The 22969-nt window shown below is 38.9% G+C and overlaps 2 protein-coding genes across 5 annotated transcripts in view; both read left to right on the top strand.

Moving 5' to 3' along the window:
* Window positions 1–7642, top strand: smco4 (single-pass membrane protein with coiled-coil domains 4). The gene is made up of 2 exons (XM_037776450.1): window positions 1–208; window positions 6659–7642. Exon 2 carries the CDS (start codon window positions 6689–6691, stop codon window positions 6866–6868), a length of 180 nt encoding a protein of 59 aa, XP_037632378.1. The 5' UTR covers window positions 1–208; window positions 6659–6688; the 3' UTR covers window positions 6869–7642.
* Window positions 7643–13291: 5649 nt separating this feature from the next.
* The window catches only part of nf1a (neurofibromin 1a), an 85156-nt gene continuing 75478 nt past the window's right edge, over window positions 13292–22969 (top strand). For 3 of the 4 annotated variants that reach the window (XM_037774428.1, XM_037774429.1, XM_037774430.1), the window contains exon 1: window positions 13292–13568. In XM_037774428.1, the coding sequence (XP_037630356.1) occupies window positions 13509–13568 (60 nt within the window). In that variant the 5' untranslated portion in view covers window positions 13292–13508. The remainder of the gene's footprint in view (window positions 13569–22969) is intronic. The other variant, XM_037774427.1, reaches the window with a different exon arrangement.

The raw sequence follows: 22969 nt of genomic DNA, 5'->3' as shown, positions 1-22969 counted from the left end.
GTTTGTTGTCATGGTGGCAGTCTTGACAGCGGTGTTCCTCCTCCAGCAGCCTCTCCACTGACTGCCACGTCGAGCTCCGTTAGGAGCAACACTTTACTAACTTACTGTACTTTATGCTGCCGTCTGGGACCGGAGGACAACCAGAGGAGGAGAAAGACAGGAGAAACTATCAGAGAGGAAACTCTTCTCAACTCGGACTCTCAACTCCGTGAGTTAACTCTCAGTGTTACACCTAACAGTCTGTTCTCAGTGTTGCAACTTAACCAGCTCATGTGTCCTAAAGTTAGGACATGCTAACTAGCATGAGGAGCTAACATGTTACTGCTCCTAAACAAGCATGTTGTAACACATGAGAGACAATGTGCAGGTAACTGGTGAAACTAGAGGTCCAGTCCGGCTCTGTGTGGTGCTAGCTAGGTCAAGTCTTAACTTCACGTTGTCAGCTGGCAGAGTCGCTGCCGTTAACGTGACCTTATTAGTGTTGTTGGTTCCGGACCGGTGTGTGTAACGTTAGCTGGACTATGTTCCTCTGACCAGCAGCTGACCTCAGATCTGTCTCCTTGTTGTTACTGCTTACTAGACTAGTTCCAGTAAAGGTTGTTAGACTTGTTTGTAATTCATGTGTAACCAGTCAGACAGTACAGGTGAACATGTGAACTATTAGATATCACTATGAAACTTCCACAGTTGATTACTAACATAAATCAGTAAATACTGTCAACAGACATAAAATAATTTGCCATATTTTTTTCTCCCTTTTTTCAAGGCTGTAATTACAACAGTCTATAAACCAACTTTTAATTAGATGAGCTTACAGACAAACCCATGAAGTACACTAGAGAAAACAACCTCAACATTCAAAAGCGAAACAAAACCAAGAAAAGAAATAACAATAATAATAATGACAAAAAGAAAGAATAGAGTTAAAAAAAAAACTAATTTGCCATATTTTTAGGAACAAAATGTTCTATAAATCGGGTTATGAATGATATATGAATAAACCCGCCTGTAAAACCCTTCAGACTATGGATATAGGAATGAAAGTGAAAGTATGGTGGATGTTAAGTGCTGCTTAAGTGGAGAGTTCTGGCTCAGAGTCTAAGAAAAACCTAATGTTTGATTATGCAAATGAGGCATTATCTAATGCTAACTTTTTAGTAAAGGTTGTTAGACTTGTTTGTAATTCAGGTGTGACCAGTCAGACAGTACAGGTGAACATGTGAACTATTAGATATCACTATGTAACTTCCCCTCTTGACACTTGGGGAATACATGCTGGCTTTTATTGAGTTTAGCTTTTGTTTTTACCCGTCATTGATGTGCCTGTGTGGATTTGAGGCAATGCATACTCTGCAGAAAATATTATTGTTGTGCAGTGCCTTTTGGGAGTATTTACAAGAGTATTTCTCACTGAACATTTTAGAAATTAGAACAAAAGCTTAAAAAAAGGGGTTGAGATTCCACGAAGAACATAACAGACCTCTTGTACTCCACTGCCAGCTCTTTCCATACCTTTACTTATACAATGGATTACTATAACATTTACTAACATAAATCAGAAAATACTGTCAACAGACATAAAATAATACATTTTTGCCATGTTTTAAGGAATAAAATGTTCTATAAATCGGGTTATGAATGATATATTATGAACAAACCCGTCTGTAAAAACCTTCAGAATATGGATAGGAATGAAACTGAAAGTTTGGTGGATGTAAGTGCTGATTTCTGGCTTAGAGTCTGAGAAAAACCTAATGTTTGATTATGCAAATGAGGCATTATCTAATGCTAACATTTGGTCTACAAATGCAAATAGACAATGTGGAGTAAAATAAACCTAAATGTGTATTTTGGATGTTTCCTTTCCACTAGTCTGAAAGATACACTGGAGTTTTAGGGCCATATTGAGGGGAAATAAATCGGAGATTAATATTATGAGAATAAAGTCATAACTTTATGAAAAAAAGAGCCGTAATATTACGAGAATAAAGTCATAATTTTACGAGAAAAAAAAGTTGTAATATTATGAGAATAAAGTCATAAATTTACAAGAAAAAAAGTTGTAATATTATGAGAATAAAGTCATAACTTTTCGAGAATAAAGTCGTAATATTAGTAGAATAAAGTCATACCTTTACGAGAAAAAAGTCGTAATATTACTAGAATAAAGTCATACCTTTACGAGAAAAAAGTCGTAATATTACGAGATTAAAGTCATAACTTTACGAGAAAAAAAGTCGTAATATTATGAGAATAAAGTCATAACTTTACGAGAAAAAAAGTTGTAATATCACGAAAATAAAGTCATAACTTTACGAGAAACAAAGTTGTAATGTTACGAGATAAAAGTCATAACTTAACTAGAAAAGAAGTTGTAATATTACGAGAATAAAGTCATAACTTCACGAGAAAAAAAAGTAATTTCCTCCTCCACAGAAGAGTCAGTTTCCCCATTAGGTCCGTGTGGTTCCTTCTTCAGAATAAATGCAGTTTCTTTTACAATCTTTTCAACGTCCTGATGATAATGTGTTGCTGATGTGTCAAAAGATGAAGTATTTGGTTATTTGTGAAACTTAAACTAAAGTATAACTTCACAAGATGCTCCACGTTCCTCATTTTCAAACTATTTCCCCTCTAAAATAACACGTACAATTACTACTTTATGATATTATGACTTTATTCTCTTTATGTAACGTTACTGCGTATTGTTAATGTTACAGAGCATAGTCTAGTGATTTTGATTGTCAATGGGTTTTTTTTGTCCTGGCCTCTAAGCGGCTAACTTTATTGGTTTTCCTTTCTTCCCACATGTTTAATTAACAAACACTTGAAAATTGCTTTTAACTAACTAATGAGCAGTTAAACCTGCAGTAGGCAGAATGTTTTTGGCATCATTGGGCAAAAATCCCATAATAACGTTTCAGCATATTGTGTCATTTTGTCAGGCCAAAACCCAGAGATATTCAGTTTAACATGATGCAAAACAGAGAAAGGCAGGAAATCTCGTTATTTGAGAGATGGAAAACAGCATTTTCTGCAATTTTTTCATGAAAATTACTTTAACGATTAATCAATTATCAAAATAGTTGTTGACTATTTTTCTGTCCATTGACTAATCAATTAGTCGACTAATCGTTGCAGCTCTACCTCATCCAAACACTCTTGTCAAGGCGTAGGAAAGCACAGTGCTGTCGCCAGATGAGTGACTACTTTGTTTGGCTCATTTTCTGTAACCAGTGTAGCATCAAAGCATGGGGAGAGAAACTTATCATTACCAATGGAATATACACTCACCGTCCACTTTATTAGGCACACCTGTTCAATTGCTTGTTAACACAAATAGCTAATCAGCCAATCACATGGCAGTAACTCAATGCATTTAGGCATCTAGACGTGGTGAAGACGACTTGCTGAAGTTCAAACCGAGTATCAGAATGGGGAAGAAAGGGGATTTAAGTGACTTTGAACGTGGCATGGTTGTTGGTGCCAGACGGGCTGGTCTGAGTATTTAAAAAACTGCTGATCTACTTGGATTTTCATGCACAACCATCTCTAGGGTTTACAGAGAATGGTCCGGACAAGAGAAAATATCCAGTGAGCGGCAGTTGTGTGGACGGAAATGCCCTGTTGATGTCAGAGGTCAGAGGAGAATGGGCAGAGTGGTTCGAGATGATAGAAAGGCAACAGTAACTCAAATAACCACTCGATACAACCAAGATATGCAGAATACCATCTCTGAACGCACAACACGTCCAACTTTGAAGCAGATGGGCTACAGCAGCAGAAGACCACACGGTACTAGCACCGGCCACTTTATGAGGTACACCTTGTACCGTGAGTGTATATCATTTTTAATTTTTAGGTGTTCACGTGAAAAAGGTGAGGTGGCACCGCCTGGCATACGAGTCGCTACGCTGCGTCACATGCGTGCTTACAGACAAAGTCAATCAGAGAGAGAGACCCAGTTTACAGGATAGACCCGGTTTACAGGATAGACCCGGTGCTGCCGGGTATTTTATCTGTTTGTCCTAAATATTATTTTCTGGACTTCGAAGCTTCGGTGAGAAATATTCTAAGGTATTGGAAGACCCACACACACACACACCTCTACACACAACAACCAGCATTATCCGTCTGATAATAACTAATAATAATGAATATTGAATATGAATAATGTTGTGAGATTATTCCTTATTTCATGGGCTATTTTGGGATTTATACTTTTTTATTACATACTTAAAAAACAAAACAAAAAAAACTAAGCATTTGAATACTGATTTGGAGGTCGATTACCACGGCAACGGTCGAAGCTTTGAAGGATTCAGCCCTACATTCTACATGATAGATATAACTCTAGCTTTAGATTTGAACTCTCACCACTTCATTGACTCACTCTGGTCCGCCGTGGAATTTCTGCTAGTTGTTCTCTGGCACTTATATCTGAACACTTTAAATCACAGGTTCATTTGGAAATAATAATAATGGCTCAACGTTATTTCCCCGTATCAGTTGTCTTTTCATTTTATTCTAAATTGTGAAGCCATTTGTAAAGTCTGTTTAAATATGAGTGCTATAAATGAATCATTGATCATCTTTCTGATGTTGAATAATAATGACTGAGGTATCACAGCGATGATGGTTTACATGTGCATGTGATGAATTAATGGTACAGGAGCTATATGTTCACAGCCGTGTGTAATAGTCACGCGTAATAGAGTGTTGCAGGAATGACTCCTACAACCAAGGCCTATGGAAAGGAGGCTGGGTCACGGGCGGACATCGGTCTTGGGGTATGGGGGTATAACGCATACGCAGTATGACTGAAGCTGCGGTCGTGCCTTGCGATTGGCTCAATTTCGGCGAGGGCAGACCAGATTTTACTGCGCATGTGTTATATCCCTGGAGATATGACGCGTTGATGACGCGTGACCCAGCCTCCTTCAATAGGCCTTGCCTAAAACCAGGAAATAAGTTAGCATATTAGCATTTTAGCACTTTAGCACGGTTCCCTCGTCTGAAATTCAATGTTTTTTTTAATGTCTTTTTAGTTAGATGCCTGAAATAAGGTCTGTGGTTAACACAGGCCGAGATGTTAATGTGTTGCTTTACGACATAAAATACGTCAGTAAATATCCCACTTGTGAATTTTGAAGCTTTTATGTGTCTTAAAAAAGGCGGTTGCTAACAGGTGGCTAAATGAGACGAGAAACGTCATCAAGCCGACTCGTCCTCCTTTACAGCCTTGTTGTGTTTACTCGCTCTAAAGTGACCGTGGTGTAGTTAGTTTATAGCTTAGCTTTTTACTCCTGGTGATTGCATTCATGCTGCAAAAATCATAAAGTGGTGTTCATTAGTGGAGATTATTTTGCTTAACAAAACGCAAAGTATCTTAAACATTTGTTTGTCATAGAGCTGATTTTCTGCAATAATCCAAAACCCACTACATGTCAGCATTCATACACTGACGGCAGAGGCTGCCATGCAACCTGCCCATCAGGATCTAATCTAAATACTAATTCACACACCGATGGCTCAGCATTCAGGAGCATTTTGGGGTTCAGTATCTTGCTCAAGGACACTTCAATGTGACCGGAGGAGCCGGGGATCGAACCACCGACCTTCCGATTGGTGGACAACCTTCTCTACCTCTGAGCCACAGACGCTCCAGTTACTGGCCATCTTGATCACAATACAGACAGCTGTTAATGCGTCTCTGTCTTTCCTCAGGGGTGAGACGAGCCCGCCCAGCGGTTCAGGTTCTGGAAGAACAGGGCTCCCGACTAACTTTTTACATTGGTTGCGTGTTACTTTTTCATTTAGGTGCACCCAAAATTTTTCTCTGCACCTTTTGGCAATAAACCATTTTAAGCGTTTTGTTCCCATAGGCCTACAGTAGTGATGTCACCATACCAGACATTTAGTAGTCGATATCAACACTAGTAAAATTCCCCGATTCTCGATACCAATTCACTACCAAGGTAAAAAACAAAAGTAAATTAATAAATCCCATGTACTTCAACATCCTCTCCTTTATTACCGTTGTTATGCTACTTTTTGTTAGGAAGTTAAACAGGTCATAATTCTCTCTCTATTATCTATTTTATATTGCTGTGAAAACATCTCCTTCAAACAACTGGATTTATTCAAGTTTCTCACCAAAAACTACATTTTACAAGATGACATTTGAACACATCATGATAATGTTATAATGTACCTTCACCCAATACTTATCTTTAGTGAAAAGAGCTTATACTGTAAGATAATGTGAATCAATCGTTAAAACTGTTTGGGTCTGCTTAGGTGCTACAGTTTAGTTGTTAGGAAATGTCTCTCACTTCCTCTGGGTGTGAAATTCTTCCTTTTTCTCTTTGTTGTATTATTGTGAATGAATGATAGTGTTATAGTGTTGATTATGCTAACAATCATATATTACAAATGTGAACCACCTTATGGACAGGCTGAAACAAACGATTTACAACGAGTTTGATGAATCCGACTTGTATGAACAAACCTGACAGAAAAAAGTACAAGAGGTTTAGTAGAAGAATATGAAAAGGTTCTGGCATGAGGTCCAATGTCTGTCTCTAGGAAAATGATGCTCAGCTGTCTACAACTTGACTTGAATGCTGACTCATTACAGTATGTTTCTGTCTGTCAGGTTTCTGTGAGTGAGCGGTGAGGAGACATCATGAGGCAGCTCAAAGGCAAACCCAAAAAAGAAACGTCGAAGGACAAGAAGGAGCGTAAGCAGGCCATGCAGGAAGCCCGTCAGCAGGTGGCCACTATAGTACTGCCTACACTGGCTGTAGTGGTGCTGATCATCGTTGTTTTCGTCTATGTGGCCACCAGGCCTGGTGCTATAGAGTAGACATTAATGGTCTACTAAGAAGACATGAAGTCCCAAACTGACAATGGCTATACCCAAAGGATTACCCCCATCATGTGACAACCGTCCCTCTGTAGGCCAGTGACCGGCCGACCATGTGTCTTAATGAAAGCCAGCCCCCAAAGTGCATTTCTTTGCTCTCAGCAGGATTCAAGCTGCAGAAGGAAGAAATGAAACTGAGCGGAGAAAGAGTTTCTCCTCGGTGCCTTCAGATGAATGACGATGACTTCCATTTAATCCTGTTCATTTCAGAGCAGCACATGGATTCATGTTGATGTCTTACAAAATTATGCAATATCATGCATACCAAAGGACTCGTGCAGAGCTTGTCAACTTTGACCAGAGGTGTTAAAAAAATGTCTAAACTTTTGACGCCGTGCTGTTTTAAATATTTCAAGTCAATGCAACATGAGCCTGGTCTCTTACATGTACCACTCTCTGGACAGCACTCACACCTATCTGTATGCATAGTATGTATGAGAAGTGTTTTAGTGACAAAGAAGGATTCAGTTTGAACATCCGAATGCAGCTCAAGAGGATCTTATTGAATGTAATTACAGATTGCGTTTTTTTAAGTCCCAATTTGTTCAAACACACACCCTAATTTTTTTATGTGAATGTTACCCAATTTGTTTCCAATAAGTTATTGACAACTATACCTTTGAGTCACTTGTGACATCTGTGCAGATGTAATAAGGTGCCTTAACAGATTTGCAACTGGATTATTTCAGTTCAATAAATGATTTTTTCAAATAATTTAGAGTTCGGTTAGTGTTAATGCACATTTATCTGTATTTCTTCTTTACAGCGGAACCAGCCAAGAGTGTATCTCAGTGCTTATGTGTGTTAGTCATAAAGAAAACTAATCAGGTAACTAATCAAAACTTGTTCTGATGGCCTACATCTGTATTTGTAAGACCATCCTGGTGAAAATTGGTGTCTATGTGTTGGTAGATGTGTCTATGTGTTTTTCAGTCACATTTAAGAGGGATTCAGTGGGTGCCGTGGGGGGTGGGGGTTAACTGATGTCCGTCAGAAGTGTTCAACTCTTACACACAGGCAGTGGACTTTAATAATGTCTTATGACAGGGTGGGGTGTATACAGTTAGTGTTTAGGTATTACTAAACATCGTACTTCTGCTGAGTACGGCTATAAGCCTATTGGTTTATACTGAAGATATACATCTTTGAAAACCACTCACAAATATATAGTTTAATTTTTTAAAAGATTGTAGTCACTGTAGTTTTTAACGAGCCCTGTGATAGTCTAGCGACCAGAGGACACCGGAGGACACAGAGGAACATGATTTTTTTCAGATTACCTGTCTCAAGCACTACTGTCAGGATATAGTGAGTGTTTTATAAAAATAACTTTATGAATCAGTATATTTTTGGCGTCATTGGGCAAAAATTCCATAATAACCTTTCAGCATATTGTAATTCAAGTGTTCTGAGAGAAAACTAGACTTCTGCTCCTCCTCATGGCTCTGTTTTCAGGCTTTAGAAAATCTAGCCCGTGACAGGAGACTTTGACCGAACACAGGTCATTTCAGAGAGAGAGCGTTCCTATTGGCTGTGCTCCAGCTGGTGGGCGGTGCCTGGCGTTCCTTCAAGAGATTTCAACATGGCTGCCGGGTCACAAACTTTCTCATTTTACAGCTAAACAGTACACTACAAGATGATTCTGAAAACATCTGAGGAGAGAAATAGGCATTAACGTAACAGAATATTGATTCATATTTGATCAGCGCTGCCTAGTTTGACCGTTTGGTCGGAGTTGGTGAGTGATTGACAGCTGTTCAGAGACGGCAGCTGGACGGCAGACTAGAGATCAGCTCTGATTGGTTGTTTTCCTCCAGTCTGTGAAACCTTGCAGATGCCATTAGGAGCACCGGAGGACACCGGAGGACACCGGAGGACACAGGAACACGATTTTAAACAGATTACCTCATGCACTACTGTCAGGATATAGTGACCATTTTATAAAAATAACTTTTTTAATCATATTTGCTCCATTTCTACCCACTGCAGCTTTAATTGACATTCGACCTAATTAGATTCCAGTTCCATAAAAGCTCATTTCAGACCCATGCATTTGCTCAGCCTCTCTGAGTCCAGTCAGCTGGCACCTGCTAGATGATTTTGGTTTTAGTGCATCATTCTCTATCTTGCAACACTCCAATTCTTTCAACAATAAACAAATGTAATTATAATAAAAGACCAACAACAACTCATGTTCCACCCCTGAGGTACTGTGGCATTAATACCACTGAGTCATGCAGCAACATGTACATGTTTGCATCTGATGACAAGTTGATATAAAAACAAGCTTCAAAAGTTCTTTCAGAGACAGGAGATCAGGAAGGCATGCGAGCCCAGGTGGTGTGTGAACGTCCCCCATCTTCACACAGATCTTCACCAGATCACTGGAGCTGTGTGAGGTCCCCTCCTGCTTCAAACGCTCCACAATCATCCCCAAGAAACCCTCCATCAGCGAGGTCAGTGGATGATGCAGTCAACTACATCCTGCAACACCTCCACTCCCCAGGGACATACGCGTTGGTCAGTGGCCACATCTGGGACGGTGATGAATCTGCCCTCTGGTGCAGATAACAACCTGGAGCTGTGGAGGGAGGAGCCCTCCAACACTGCCCCCCACAATCTTCCACAATCTAAAGTGGGCGTCCAACACCAACTCCATCATCATGAAATGGGTGGGAAGCATCACTGCAGGCCCTTCACACCCTGGACACAACCTGTTCCAGCTTCTCCCCTCTGGGAGGCGCTACAGAGCACTGAACGCCAAAACAACCAGACACAACAACAGTTACCCTCAGCACTCAGATGAACACTTAAAATAACATACATGCATACATGTACTGTACAACCACCCACTTATACATATATATATATATATATATATATATATATATATATATATAAATATATAAATATACACACACACACACACAAAACACTTTTGTGTTAGTCATGTTCTCAGATGTATTGTAATGACCTAATGTCATGTTTTACAGATGTACACCCTGAAGAAGGCTGTTTGTGCCGCTACGCGTGGGTTGTTACCCAATCTTACATGTACCAGCATTGTTTTTTAGCATTTCATCATGAAATACCCAATTGAATAAAGGCTTTTTATTTTTTGAAAAGCTTCCCCCCCCTCTCTCCCCCCCCCCCCCCCCCCCCCTTTTTTTAACCTTTTACAGATGTATGTTTGAACTTTTGTATTTGATAAAATTAGAAAAAAGTTGATAAAAAACAATTACTTCTTTTATAAGACAATTTTGTACATTTTAAAGTTAATCACATCAAACTGGTGCACTTTGAGAGCAACATTAAGAGGCTAGATCTGTTAAAAGATCTTGTGCTCTTGTAAACATGTTTGTGCTCTGGTAGCGGTGGAATGTAACTAAGTACATTAAGGGTAGTACTGTACTTAAGTACAATTTTGAGGTACACTTACTTTACTTAAGTTTTTCCATTTTTATGTAACTTTATAGCCCACTTCTACTCCACTAGGCTACATCTCAGAGGGAAATATTGTACCTTTAACTTCAATACATTTATTTGACATTATTAGATACTAGTTACTTTGCAGATTCATTTTCGAATACAAATTATAAATCAACTAATTAACTATGTTATATTACTAAGTAGTATATAATTATTAAGGATACAGTAGTTAAAATGAGTTCCACCTTTACTAGCTGCGACATTAAATCAATGAACACATTAATAATTATAATCCAATGACATATCATAATGTATATATATATATATATATATATATATATATATATATACACATATATATACTGAATAACCTTTTTCCATCTTTTTCACCTTCTTGTATATACATAGTTCTGTCTATTTTTACCGATCTTTGTTGAGCTTTGTTGTCCTTGTTTTTAGCTGTAGAGCAACGAAAACCATCAAAGGTCATATTCTTAGTATGTATACACACACTTGGCCAATAAAGCAGATTCTGAAATTCTGATTCTGTAAATGTAAAGGGCTGTTACGGACATGTGCAATAACACGTTGGTCACTTTTGTGGCACTTTTGTGCAATGTAAATACTGTAAATCTACTGTTACGGATATGTGCAATAACATATGCTGATCACTCTGTGCAATGATTATATGATGCTGTGCAATTATTACATAATTATCTGACAGACACTTTGTGCAGTAATCTGGCAAAACTGTAATCTGGCAAAACTGTCATCTCATCAATATACATATTGTATTTTTATATTGTATTATCTTTTATATTTTTTATATTTATATTGCACTATCTCTTTTTTTATTGAATTATCCTTTCATTAGCACCTATGGGATTGTCACAATCTAATTTCGTTGTACTCCACAATGACAATAAAGGGCTTGAATCTTGAATCTTGAATCTTGAATCTAGGGGACAATTTTGTGTCCCAATAACTTTGAATTCTTATAGGCTACATTCTATATAATTCTGAAAGATTCATTTAATTGCCAGTTTTAAGTCTCCTAATTGTTTTTTGTCCAAATATTTAGAAGGTCTAAGATTTGTTAATGAAAACAATAAAATCCATTCTACTAAAAACATCCTGATAGGCCTGACTGTAGTTGACGCATGCGCACGAAACGACCTGTTAAAGCCCCATCATTTTCTACATTAGTACCGGAAATAAGGGAGATCTTCCTTCAAAATAAAACAAAAAACAACATCACATGAAAAAACTGCTGTAGTCGGTTGAGCACAGTAGGCTGCTACGTGGTGCTTATCGCAGTAAATCCAGAGGTTGTAACAGTTCACAGTTCCAGTAGCTCTAAAAGCAAGATGTCCAACACTAACATAAGGGGCTAAAATAAAGAAAATGCACTTTAAAGGTCCCATATCGTACTCATTTTCAGGTTCATACTTGTATTTTGTGTGTCTACTAGAACATGTGACATGCTGTAATGTTCAAAAAACACTTTATTTTCTTCATACTGTCAGCCTAAATATACCTGTATTTACCCTCTGTCTGAAACGCTCCGTTTTAGTGCATTTTGACGGAATTGCTACAGAATTGCATTGCTAGGCAACAGCTTGGGTCCATGTTTACTTCCTGTCAGCTGATGACATTCACATACACTGCAACCAGGAATAAACTGGAACACATTTAGAATGTCTACGTTTAAAATTGTGTCAAGGGTCTAAATATTGTATATTCGTGACATCACGAGTGGGCAGAAATCCTGACGGCTTGTTTCAAATGCAGAGTTTCTGAATACGGGCTGTGTGTATTTCCCTGTGGATTGATTGTTTCGATACTTTCACAGTATTTATATAGGATTTAAAGGGACTGTTTGTAACTTTTTACACGTATAAATCTACCAGGTCGGTTTCCCATTCGCGCTCGCATATGCGCGCTCGCATATGCGCGCTCGCGTGTGGCTTCGCTGTTCAGACTCCCTGTGGACATGCACCATCAGACTCCAACACAAACTACACGGAAGCACCAAAACCTCAAAGTCCTATCTAGTGAAGCCCGTCTTGCAAAACAGTGTTGGCCGCGGTTGTAGTTCGCGGGGGAGACCGTAGCTTTGGTCTCCAGGACTGGAGTCTCTGCTATACTCTGCTCCTCTACCTGCCTGCCTTCACTCACACACCACGCTCGTTCTCGCTCCACCTCTACACGTTCATGCGCGCACACTACACACTGCAGAAGAGTTAGTTTAGCTCTGAGAATATCTAGTGAATGTACAGTGGACGTTTGTGCAGAAATAAATGCTGCAGCTCCTCGAGACCAACAGAGGTTTCCCGTGTCTTGTGACGTGACGGGGCTCCGCAGCGAGAAACGTTATCGTCTCCGACCGGGTGCCTGTGTCTCCCTGCGGCACCCGGTCGTGAGGCTGAAGCAGGAAAAGCCAACACTAGGATCAGCATTGATTCATGGAAAGACCTTTGTCTGGTCAGCTAACATTACTGCCAAGCAGCTGAAATATAGAGTGATATTGTGGTTTTAGCTGACGTGTGTCGCCTCACTGTTTTGATCGATGCTCGTTCATGTCTATTAAGAACGAATAAGCGCGAGCCCGATGCTGACTTTCGTTGACTTAACGGCCACAGGTGTTGCTGTCAACAAGCATTTCTGATTCTTACAAACAGTCCCTTTAAGCCTGCTTTATAATAAAAAAAACATGAAAATCTCACTTTTTTTTTAATAATATGGGACCTTTAAACAGAAACAGGGGGATTCCTAGTATCTTTTTTAAGTTTATATTTGACCTTTCAGGTGTTGTCTACTTCGCCTGTGCGTTTTTATTTATTAAACAAGATAATGGTCAACAATCTTTACTTTGAAGGTTGAGCACCGGAAGTGGGGATTCTCCTAGCACCTAGCTTGACCCCTTTGCTCTCCAACACCTCCCATCAATTTCTGTGAAGAAGACTTCCGGTGGTGTGTCATGGCGCTGGCATGGTGAAGCCTACAGAAAGGGAAAAATACTCGCCCCTCTCGTCCTATCCCATCGACTCAGGACAGATATTTCATTCATAAATAAGCGTGTGAGCTGCCGGCCCTACTCCAGCTTGGACCTAGCAGCAGCAGCCCCGCTGGTGGAGTCCTCCGCCCGGCCATGGCGGCTCACAAACCAGTGGAGTGGGTTCAGGCCGTGATTACTAGATTTGATGAGCAGGTAAGATGGGTTGATTCAGCTGGATGGGGTGTAGCAGAGCCTGGTAGTGGAGAGAGAGAGAGACAGAGAGAGAGGGAGAGAGAGAGAGAGAGGGCCCACCACATTTACACATCCACACAGACCAGCTGCTGCTTTATTAACTCATTTGAGGATTAGTTTCTCCCGTCAGGAGTGAGTTTATTCGACAGGAATGTGTCTGTGTTGTTTGTCCTCAGCTGTAAAAGATCTTTTGTAGCTAGCGCCGTCTTCCACCATCAATTAGCAGGATGTGTCCCGCATTTGTCCCGGGATGTGTTGTCCCTAATGTTAGCCAGTGAGATAATACACCACAGAGCAACATGACAGGGACATTTAAACCTGCACATCTGTGTAAAGCTATCATTTAAAGGTACCTTAGCTAGTCTGTGCTGCCAGCTAGCTAGCTAACATTAGCAGGCCTGGCTATCTAATGTAAACAAATAAGATGTGACTGGGCTAACACGCTGGACTCAGAGGAGCTGATGAAGTTAGTGCAATGTGAGGATGAAGGTTTGCTCTCTCCCTGCTAGCTCATCTCTCTACAAACCACTGTCAGACTATGTCCACTGGTATAGTCTGCAGGACATGGCAGCTCAAACAACCATTATACAAGCTTCATTTCTCCACAAGGAATCTAGCTGGAGCTACTATTCTGCAGGACAGATATTAATGCACTACATTCACTTTTAACAGTCTCTTCTGCACTATATTCACTTTTTAAATAGTCTTGTATCTCAGTTGTTACCCTGCACTATATTCACTTTAAACAGTCTCTTCTGCACTATATTCACTTTTTAAATAGTCTTGTATCTCAGTTGTTACCCTGCACTATATTCACTTTAAACAGTCTCTTCTGCACTATATTCACTTTTTTAATAGTCCTGTATCACAGCTGTTACTCTGCACTATATTCAATTTTAACAGTTTTCTTCATCTCCTTGTATTTTTATATCTGTTATATTTTTTTGTACTTTGTACTTTGCACTACTAACTTTTTTACTGCCTTTTTACTAACATGTTTTGCACTATGGAACTGTCTGCTGGACATGGCAGCTCAAACAACCATTATACAAGCTCAATTTCTCCACAAGGAATATAGCTAGAGCTACTATTTACATTATTGCTCATGTTGAAACTCTTCACATTTACTAGATATATTGGCATAATCTGTTGTAACATTAAACCCACAGCCCTAAACTGAAGAGCTTTCTGTTAATGGTATGTTAAATATAATATTAAATAATATAATATAATATTAAATATTACAAAAATATAGTCGGAAAAATGGTAAATGTTGGTAATCTTCAACTGTCTTGTCCGTCATCAGTTTGCCTTACCAAAAGCTAGTGAAATAATACACCACAGAGCAATATGACATTTAAACCTGCAACATAAGCATCTGTGTAAAGCTATCATTTACTTTAGCTAATATTTGGTGCCAGCTAGCTAGCTAACATTAGCAGGCCTGGCTATCTAATGTAAACAAATAAGATGTGACTGGGCTAACACGCTGGACTCAGAGGAGCTGATGAAGTTAGTGCAATGTGAGGATGAAGGTCTGCTCTCCCTGCTAGCTCATCTCTCTACAAAACACTGTCAGATATAGTCTGCTGGACATGGCAGCTCAAACAACCATTATAAAAGCTTTAGTTCTCCACAAGGAGTCTAGCTACTATTTACATTATTTACATTATGGCTCATGCTTCACATTTACTAGATATATTAGCATAATCAGTTGTAACATTAAAGCCCTAAACTGTAGAGCTTTCTGTAATGGTCAAGCTTTGTTAATATTAAATTAAAAAAAATATATATAGTCAGAAAAATACGATATGATACAACTTTATTGTCAGTTTGCACTGAAATTCATTTTGCATCCATAGGCAGCTCAGTTTGAGAGAAAGTACACATACAATAGACATACTGTTACCATAGACAGACAGACAAGTAAGACCCATCAGACAAAAAACAAAACACATCCCAATTAGTCACACATAACCCATTAAAAAATTACCATTTGTCCTCTGGCTTTACATGTCTTTAACAGCACATTAATTATTATTTAGCAACAAGTTGGACTGAAGGACAAAAGCGTTCTTTAGCCTGATGCGGTTAAATGTAGGGACTCTAAATCGCCTCTTGGAGGGCAGAAGTTGATATTCCCCATTTAAAACATGTAAGGGATCAGAAGAGATGCTGTTGGCAAGTCTGAGCCTACTCTTGTTGTGAGTTGCTTGAAAGGAGGGTGTCACAGGTTGGCCAATGATCTTCGCGCAGATTTTGATTTGGCTATAAAGTTTAGTTTTAAGTTTTACAGATATACTACTGAGCCAGGCTGTGCTGCAGTACAACAGGACACTCTGAATCACTGAACTGAAATGGTAAATGTTGGTAAATGTTGGTAATCTTCAACTGTCTTGTCAGTCATCAGTTTGCCTTACCAAAAGTCGTTGTTGTTTAAAGGGAAGTCAGTCAGTTTGTGTGTTTTGCCATTTAAAAGTCATTTGGCGTGTTTAGTCTCCAGAAAGCTTATCGTCTGGTGTTAGTTGCCACAGATCATGGATTGTAGCTGGGGGTTCAGCAGCTCAGCTTGGATTACTGCTGTTGGTTTAAGGTGTTATCCACTTCTTGGTTATTGTTACCCTAAGCCCCAACTCAAGCCGCCCGCTCAGTCTTATTTTTTTGTTTTTTTCTCAATGAATATGGTGTTTATCGATACTAAAATATTTTGATCTGATTCATTTTTGCTGAACAAAATCTAGTGTGCTCGGAGAATTGAAATAATAAAAGTTATTATTTGAAATGGGCTGATCATAACCTGCTGGCCAGGGTGTATTTTATTTTTCTACATAATACAGCTTTGCAGTGATCAATTATTAACTAGTAGGCCTACAATAAAATGAGCAAAGTGAAACCAGTTTAGATACAATGCTGGCTGAGGAGTTCTCCATTAATGAGTGATTAGTGTAGTGTCCTACATAGTTTTATATATAATATCAGAATCTGCTTTATTGACCAAGAATGTGAACACTCACAATGAATATGACTCAGTTTTTTTCGTTGCTCTCAATGTTTCTTACATAGAAATAGCTAAAAACAAGAACGTAGCTGAGGCCTGTACTACGAAGCGAGTTCAACATACCAAGGGTATATTTTTGTTATATGTCTTAAAGGGGAACACCACCTGAATTAAGAATTCCAATATGTTATTTCCATGGCCTACAAAAGTTCAATCAATATTAGTGAACATGAGCTCCTCTCTGTCAGAGCCAGAAACCAGAGAAGTAAGTCTCAAACTTGTGATGTCATCGGGTATAAAGTGTGGAGCTGCTCCATAGACAATGAATGGGAGACCACAGGATGTTTATCTTTATTCTATTGTAGTGTTCTCAGTTGTGAAACAGAAAATGTTCCCATATACTCACTCACATTCCCCTGGCTGCTCTCAGTGTCATCTTCATAATCTCTCTTATTTCATTGTCTATGGAGCAGCTCCACACTTTGTACCCTATGACATCACAAGTTTGAGTTTAAGCTCCCTAGTTTTTGGATTTGGGAGATAATTTTTCATGTTTACTAGTAGTTTTTGGACTGTTTTTAAGACAAGTCTACCGTGAGCGACATATTTGACAAATGAAGAGCAACTATGATATTAGACAAATACGAAGAAGATAAACACATAATCCAGACAACCAGTAACACAGTTGCCAAATGCAGGCTGGTAAAAAATCATGTAAATGTTTAAATGAAGAAACTTATAATATCACTGCCCCATTTAGGCACGAGTAGATTCGACTGTAATTTGTGTATTCCAATAAATTAATGTGTTGCTTAGATGTATTCTTATAGAATAGAAGATACTTTATTCATCCCTGTGGGGAAATTATGACGTGCATGACATTTCATTCCAACTTATTCTTTCAGCTGCAAACCCGGTGGTGTGAAACAGAATTGTCAAATACAAACAAATCTAAAACTAATATAAGAGCATAATTCAAAGCAGTAAGCAGGCTTACTTTCATATCTCATAATCGCCCACATAAAAGTTCCAGGAGCAAAGTAACGCAAGGCAATGCATACAGTCAGCGGGACTGTAATTGCACAACTCTGATGTGTCTCACGGCAACAAAAGGCTGAAGAAGCTGATTCAGATAAGTGAATATATGATATGAGAATATTTACTGATTTTTTTCTTATTGTGGTTATATAAATGTAATTAATGGTGCCGATAGATTGTTGCTAGACCGCCCCGTTAATATAGAAGCGTGATGTCTTTGCATGCTGGAGACCAGTTTTTTATTTTACTTCAGAGAAAATGGAGATCTTGAAAGGCTAAACGCCAACAAATATGCATTGAAGCAGAATATTTTATATCTCTTCAATAAATTTTGACTTTTGGACTCTACAACGCTCTGGAGTAATGATAATATTAATAATGGTACTTTAAAGCTGCAAGCAGCGATGATCTGGCCCCTCGCACTTTTGTACACGTCGGGGGTACTGACGGGACGCCGGTTGACGCAACCGTGCATTTCTGTGACATTGGACACAGTGCACACAAGTTAGATGGTATTTCCTGCATGAAGTGTGTGGTGCTGGAAATGATGTTTATTTTTATTCAAATTTTGTACCACTTCCTGTGTCCACTATGTGGCGCTAGAGAATGTGTGCTAGACGTGCATATCGTTGCTCTATATCAGATCACACAGACCACACAATGTAAATTTCATGTGAATCGGATGATGTTTGTCATATAACACTGACCTCCTGTTGCCAGGAGGTGATGCTACGACTATGAGGCAATATTGGCATGTAGATGTCCTCAGGCCGGGACTGCTATGAAGTAGGTCAAGTTGGGGGCAGATTTGACCAAGTACAGTCGAGTTACAGCAGTTTGTCGTTTAATGGCGAATCATGTAAATTCTCCGGGGGAGGCTGAGGGTGAAAGCAATGGAGAGTTCTGGGGTACAGGGGTAAAAGTCTCAGGGGTCAGGGGAGGGTCAAGGAAAAAGGTTGCAGCGTTCTAGTAAATTTAATTTATGGTGCTGTTAGATTGCTGCTAGACCGCCCCGTTAATACAGGTGCCTCCCTTTGTGTTTTTCGACTGCAGTGAAAATGTTATTTTTGAAAGGCTAAACACCAACAAATATGGATTGAAACAGAATATTTCATAAGATAAAAACATGTTGTGAATTTTGGAAATGATTACATCTACGTTTTTTCAGTGAAATTTAGCTTTTAGACTAAGACAATTAGGCGGCAGGACTGAGCGTCGCGTTGCTCACTTTATGCGTGTGTGTGCACCTCCTACAGCTAAACAGTACACTACAAGATGTTTCTGAACACATTTGAGGACAGAAATAGGCATTATAGTAACAGAATATTGATTCATATTTGTTGACAGTAGTTTGACAGTTTGATCGGACTTTCCGAGTTTCGCAGTGACCGCTGCATTAGAGACTACTCGGTTCTGATTGGTGGTTTTCCTTCAGGTGCGGTGAAATCTTGCAAATGCCATTAGGAGCACCGGAGGAGGCAGAGTTGCATGATTTTTTTCCACAGATTATCTGTCTCATGCACTACTGTCAGGATATAATGACAGTTTTTGTAAAAATAACTAGTTAAAGTAATAATAATCCTAGTTTAAATGATTTGCTTTTATCAGTAGCCTAATTGTGGCAGTCATGTTCTCAGATGAATTGTAGCCGTAATGTATTTTAATATAACTAACATCATGTTTACAGACATCTTTTGTCTTTAATTAAGTGAGAAAAAAGTTGATTTAAATATAAAAAAAATAGATGAAAAAATACTTTTTCTTTGTATTTCACTGGTGTAAACAGACGCTCACTAGCGTTGTAGTCGCAGTACATGCACAGAACGCAGAAGACGGCATCCATCACCAGCTGGCGATATAAAAAACATGTTTTCCATGATTGATCACGGAATGTTTTCTTTTCTTTAGTGTTTTTTTTAACTTTTTGCTGTGGTAAAGACGAAACACTGTGGCGCCTATTCATTTTGAAAGTGCAGTGGCCGATGGTGTAATTGTATCAGTCAGTTAGTCAGTGAATAAGTGAGTGACTGAATGAGTGAGTGACTAGAAATTTGTGTTTTCTTTGAAGACACCCTTCAGAGTTTTGTCGAGAGCTAGAGGCGGCGGCCGCTTTGTACTGCTTACTTGGTGTTTCCGAGGCTTTCAGCCGCATCTTGTGGACTTGTTTCTTGTCAGATTACTATTTCCAAGGTCAAGTATGCACCTTCAAGCCCAATTGAAATTTGTTAAACAGTTCAATTGCATTAAAGAAATATACATTGTTCTTTTATTGTTTTGTATAATATCTGTGGAGAAAGGAGTGTCAGTCGGCATCTGGTGCTACAAGAGGGTTTGGCCAGGAAGGTTCAACAAACAGCAGCCTTTAGAGGGTTGTTTAGAGGGCTATGACAGCTGTAAAATACATGCAAGGTGTTCTCTTTGTTTTTTCCCCTTTCAATTGCTGTCGTACATTCTTATAAATAAACTTAACTGCAAGCAGAAAATTGGAGGGCCAAGCAGAAGTGCGTCAAGAAAAGTACATTGCTCACAGGTACAATGAGGACTTGTCTACCCACCTCGAAATTCTGATCCAAATTAGAGGAAGCCTTTCAGAGATGTGGCCCACTCTGTCATAGGCATTTAATCTGCAATAAGTGATGTGAATATTCCTGACTGAAGTTGAGGAATGTGAACTGTTGATTCACTGCTTAAAGAAACTTATCAGTTTCTTTAAATGTTAGGGGTGTCCCTACCCAATTCACAGGATTATTGGCAACATGTAGCCTGATTCATATCTGATTTGAGATTTACACCAACAGGGTTCGTACTGTCATGAAAAAAATTGGAAAAGTCATGGTATTTCCAAAAACAAAAACTTCACAAAATAACATTTCAGCAAGTATACAGTTGAGTTGAATATTTCCCTGGGGGCCTTTTGTAAGTTATTTTGGGGTACGAGTTAGAATAGTAACATGATTCAATATTTTTCATATCTGAACATCAGAATAAATCTATAGCTGTCCAGGGCCCTTTTAGTTGGGGGCCCATCTGAACAGGCACTGAACTAGTGTAGTGAAAGGAGAATTATGTGTGAACATTCACTATGTTACACACAAAGCAGGAGAAAATTACTCAATGGCAGGATAACCAAAAATGTAAATCATGGATAAAATGTATGATGTGGAAAAACATATATATTAGCCTACTGCAGGAAGTGCAGTAGGCTACTGCTTCCCTCACATGGCCGTGAGCTGGAATAAGCTAGAAACATAAAACGTGGCCTGCAGTAATTAACGCCCAAAATCGTGATTTTGAAAAGGCCACGCCCCTTACAACATAAGTCCGATTGACTTGAAATCTGGCACACATATCTGGCTCCATCTGCTCTACAAAAAAGCCTCTTGAACCATAGATGTCTGCCATGATGTTTTTTTTTTGCTAATTTGCATAATGTGAAACCGTAATATGAATAGTCTGTTTTTGGATTTCAACTATATCAACACCAAATTAAGTATAGGGCCTTGCGGGACTGAGATTCACAATTTTATTATAAATCGGCACGATTGCTCAAGAAAACATGACCACCATCAATCCAAAAATTCTGCAAAGGGCAAGAAATTGGCCATAAGTCAAGTTGTCTTTGAGCAATCATATGATTAAACTCAGTGGAGACGTCCTGCACACCAAGTTTCGTTTGCAGTTACTGAAATGCTGTATCTATTGTAATGATAAAACAAGTGTGTGACCAGTATTTAACTAGCTGCAGTGACCTTACTCCGCCTTGAGAAGCCTGAAACCTGTTAGCTGCTTCCTTCTGTTGACCGACAAAGGGTTTGAACCCGGGATTGCCGCTGGTGGCTATATTTAGTTCTTGGTCTCTTTCTCCGTTCCATGCACGCTCTTTCTTTTTTATTTGCTTTACCTGGAAACTTGTTGAAATAAATAAATAAATAAATAAATAAATAAATAAATAAAACAGCATATGAACACCCCAGGGAGAACACTGATGATGGAACAAAGAATATATTTTTGTTTTATTTAAATCTTTTGCCACTACCTGAACTGCCCTTAGCCAGATCGTAATAAGATTTTGTTAAATGAGACATAACTCAGACCGTAACAGACGAATGAAGTACGGTATTTAAGTATCATAATACTATAATTAAACTGCTAAATATTTCAAACATGAACAGATAAAGACATTTTTATTAATTTTTTGAATGAATTCCACACACAATGTGAGCCGGACCAGTTCAGCTAAAGTAGCGGGTGGACAAAATAATAGAAACACCTGCCAGTATAACACAATTCTACAGCATCACAAAGTACATCCTCCAAAATGGTCATAAAGTTGATTCAACACCTTTCTAAAACTGTTTCAACAAAACCTGAACATTATTATTCTTCGTGAAGGTAGGATTTATTGCAGGACTGTTGTATTAGACTGCCTTAGTCTTAGCTAGGTGTACCTAATAAACTGGATACTGAGTGTATGTGTGACCTTTGGAGGAATGGCTAGGCCTACTGTAGCTGTGTGAAACAAAGAGCTCACTGACCGCGCTGTGCTGCACTGAGACAAACAGAGGCATGGCCTGTTTTACATTGTATATTATGTGCATGTGATGGTCTGATTTCATGATGGAACCATGAGGCTGTATTGAGTTCCTATCCCATGACTTTCAATTAGGAGTCCAATTTGTAGGCCTGATACAACTGATGATTGGACAAAACTTTGGTAGAATACGAGAGAAATATTCAGATGAAACTGTTAACAGTTAGGATAAGCAAATTACTTTTGCATTTAATAAAGCTTTACTGTTTGTCATCACATTATTACTGATTTGTAAATTTTTTATTTTCATTTTTGGACTGTGGACTGCTGGTCAACAGCTGTTATAACAGCTGTTATATATTCTAGTATACATATTTTCCATATTTCTTGTTTCTATTTTTCCATATTTACGGCCCACGAACGAAAGGGCCAGGGGCCCAATGGTCCCTCAAAGTTTGAGGAGCCTATTGTTGTTGTGAGATTATTATATTTCTGCTGCAAAATCAATCTTGGGATACACGAAAATTGGTACACACTTCAGAACTGGTGAAATTTGCAAAGTTCTGCAGTGACTGGGCTCGGCTGTGGCCAGCGTGCTCCATAGCGCCCCCCCCAAATGTATGTGGGATCATTGCTTTTGGACTTAAGACTGGGACAATTACAGTCAGAGACGCTGAGCGCCGCATCACTTGTGTTTGTGAAAGAAATAAATAAAAAGAAAGAGAACGCACGCCATATTTCTGTAAGTTATTCATAATAATAATTAGAATGTCAACGTTATTAAGCTTCAAACTA

This window comes from Sebastes umbrosus, chromosome 7 (genome assembly GCF_015220745.1).
Source record: "Sebastes umbrosus isolate fSebUmb1 chromosome 7, fSebUmb1.pri, whole genome shotgun sequence".
Taxonomy (NCBI): Eukaryota; Metazoa; Chordata; class Actinopteri; order Perciformes; family Sebastidae; genus Sebastes; species Sebastes umbrosus.
Note: the sequence above shows the minus strand (reverse complement) of the source record. Positions and strands in the feature narration are given on the sequence as shown.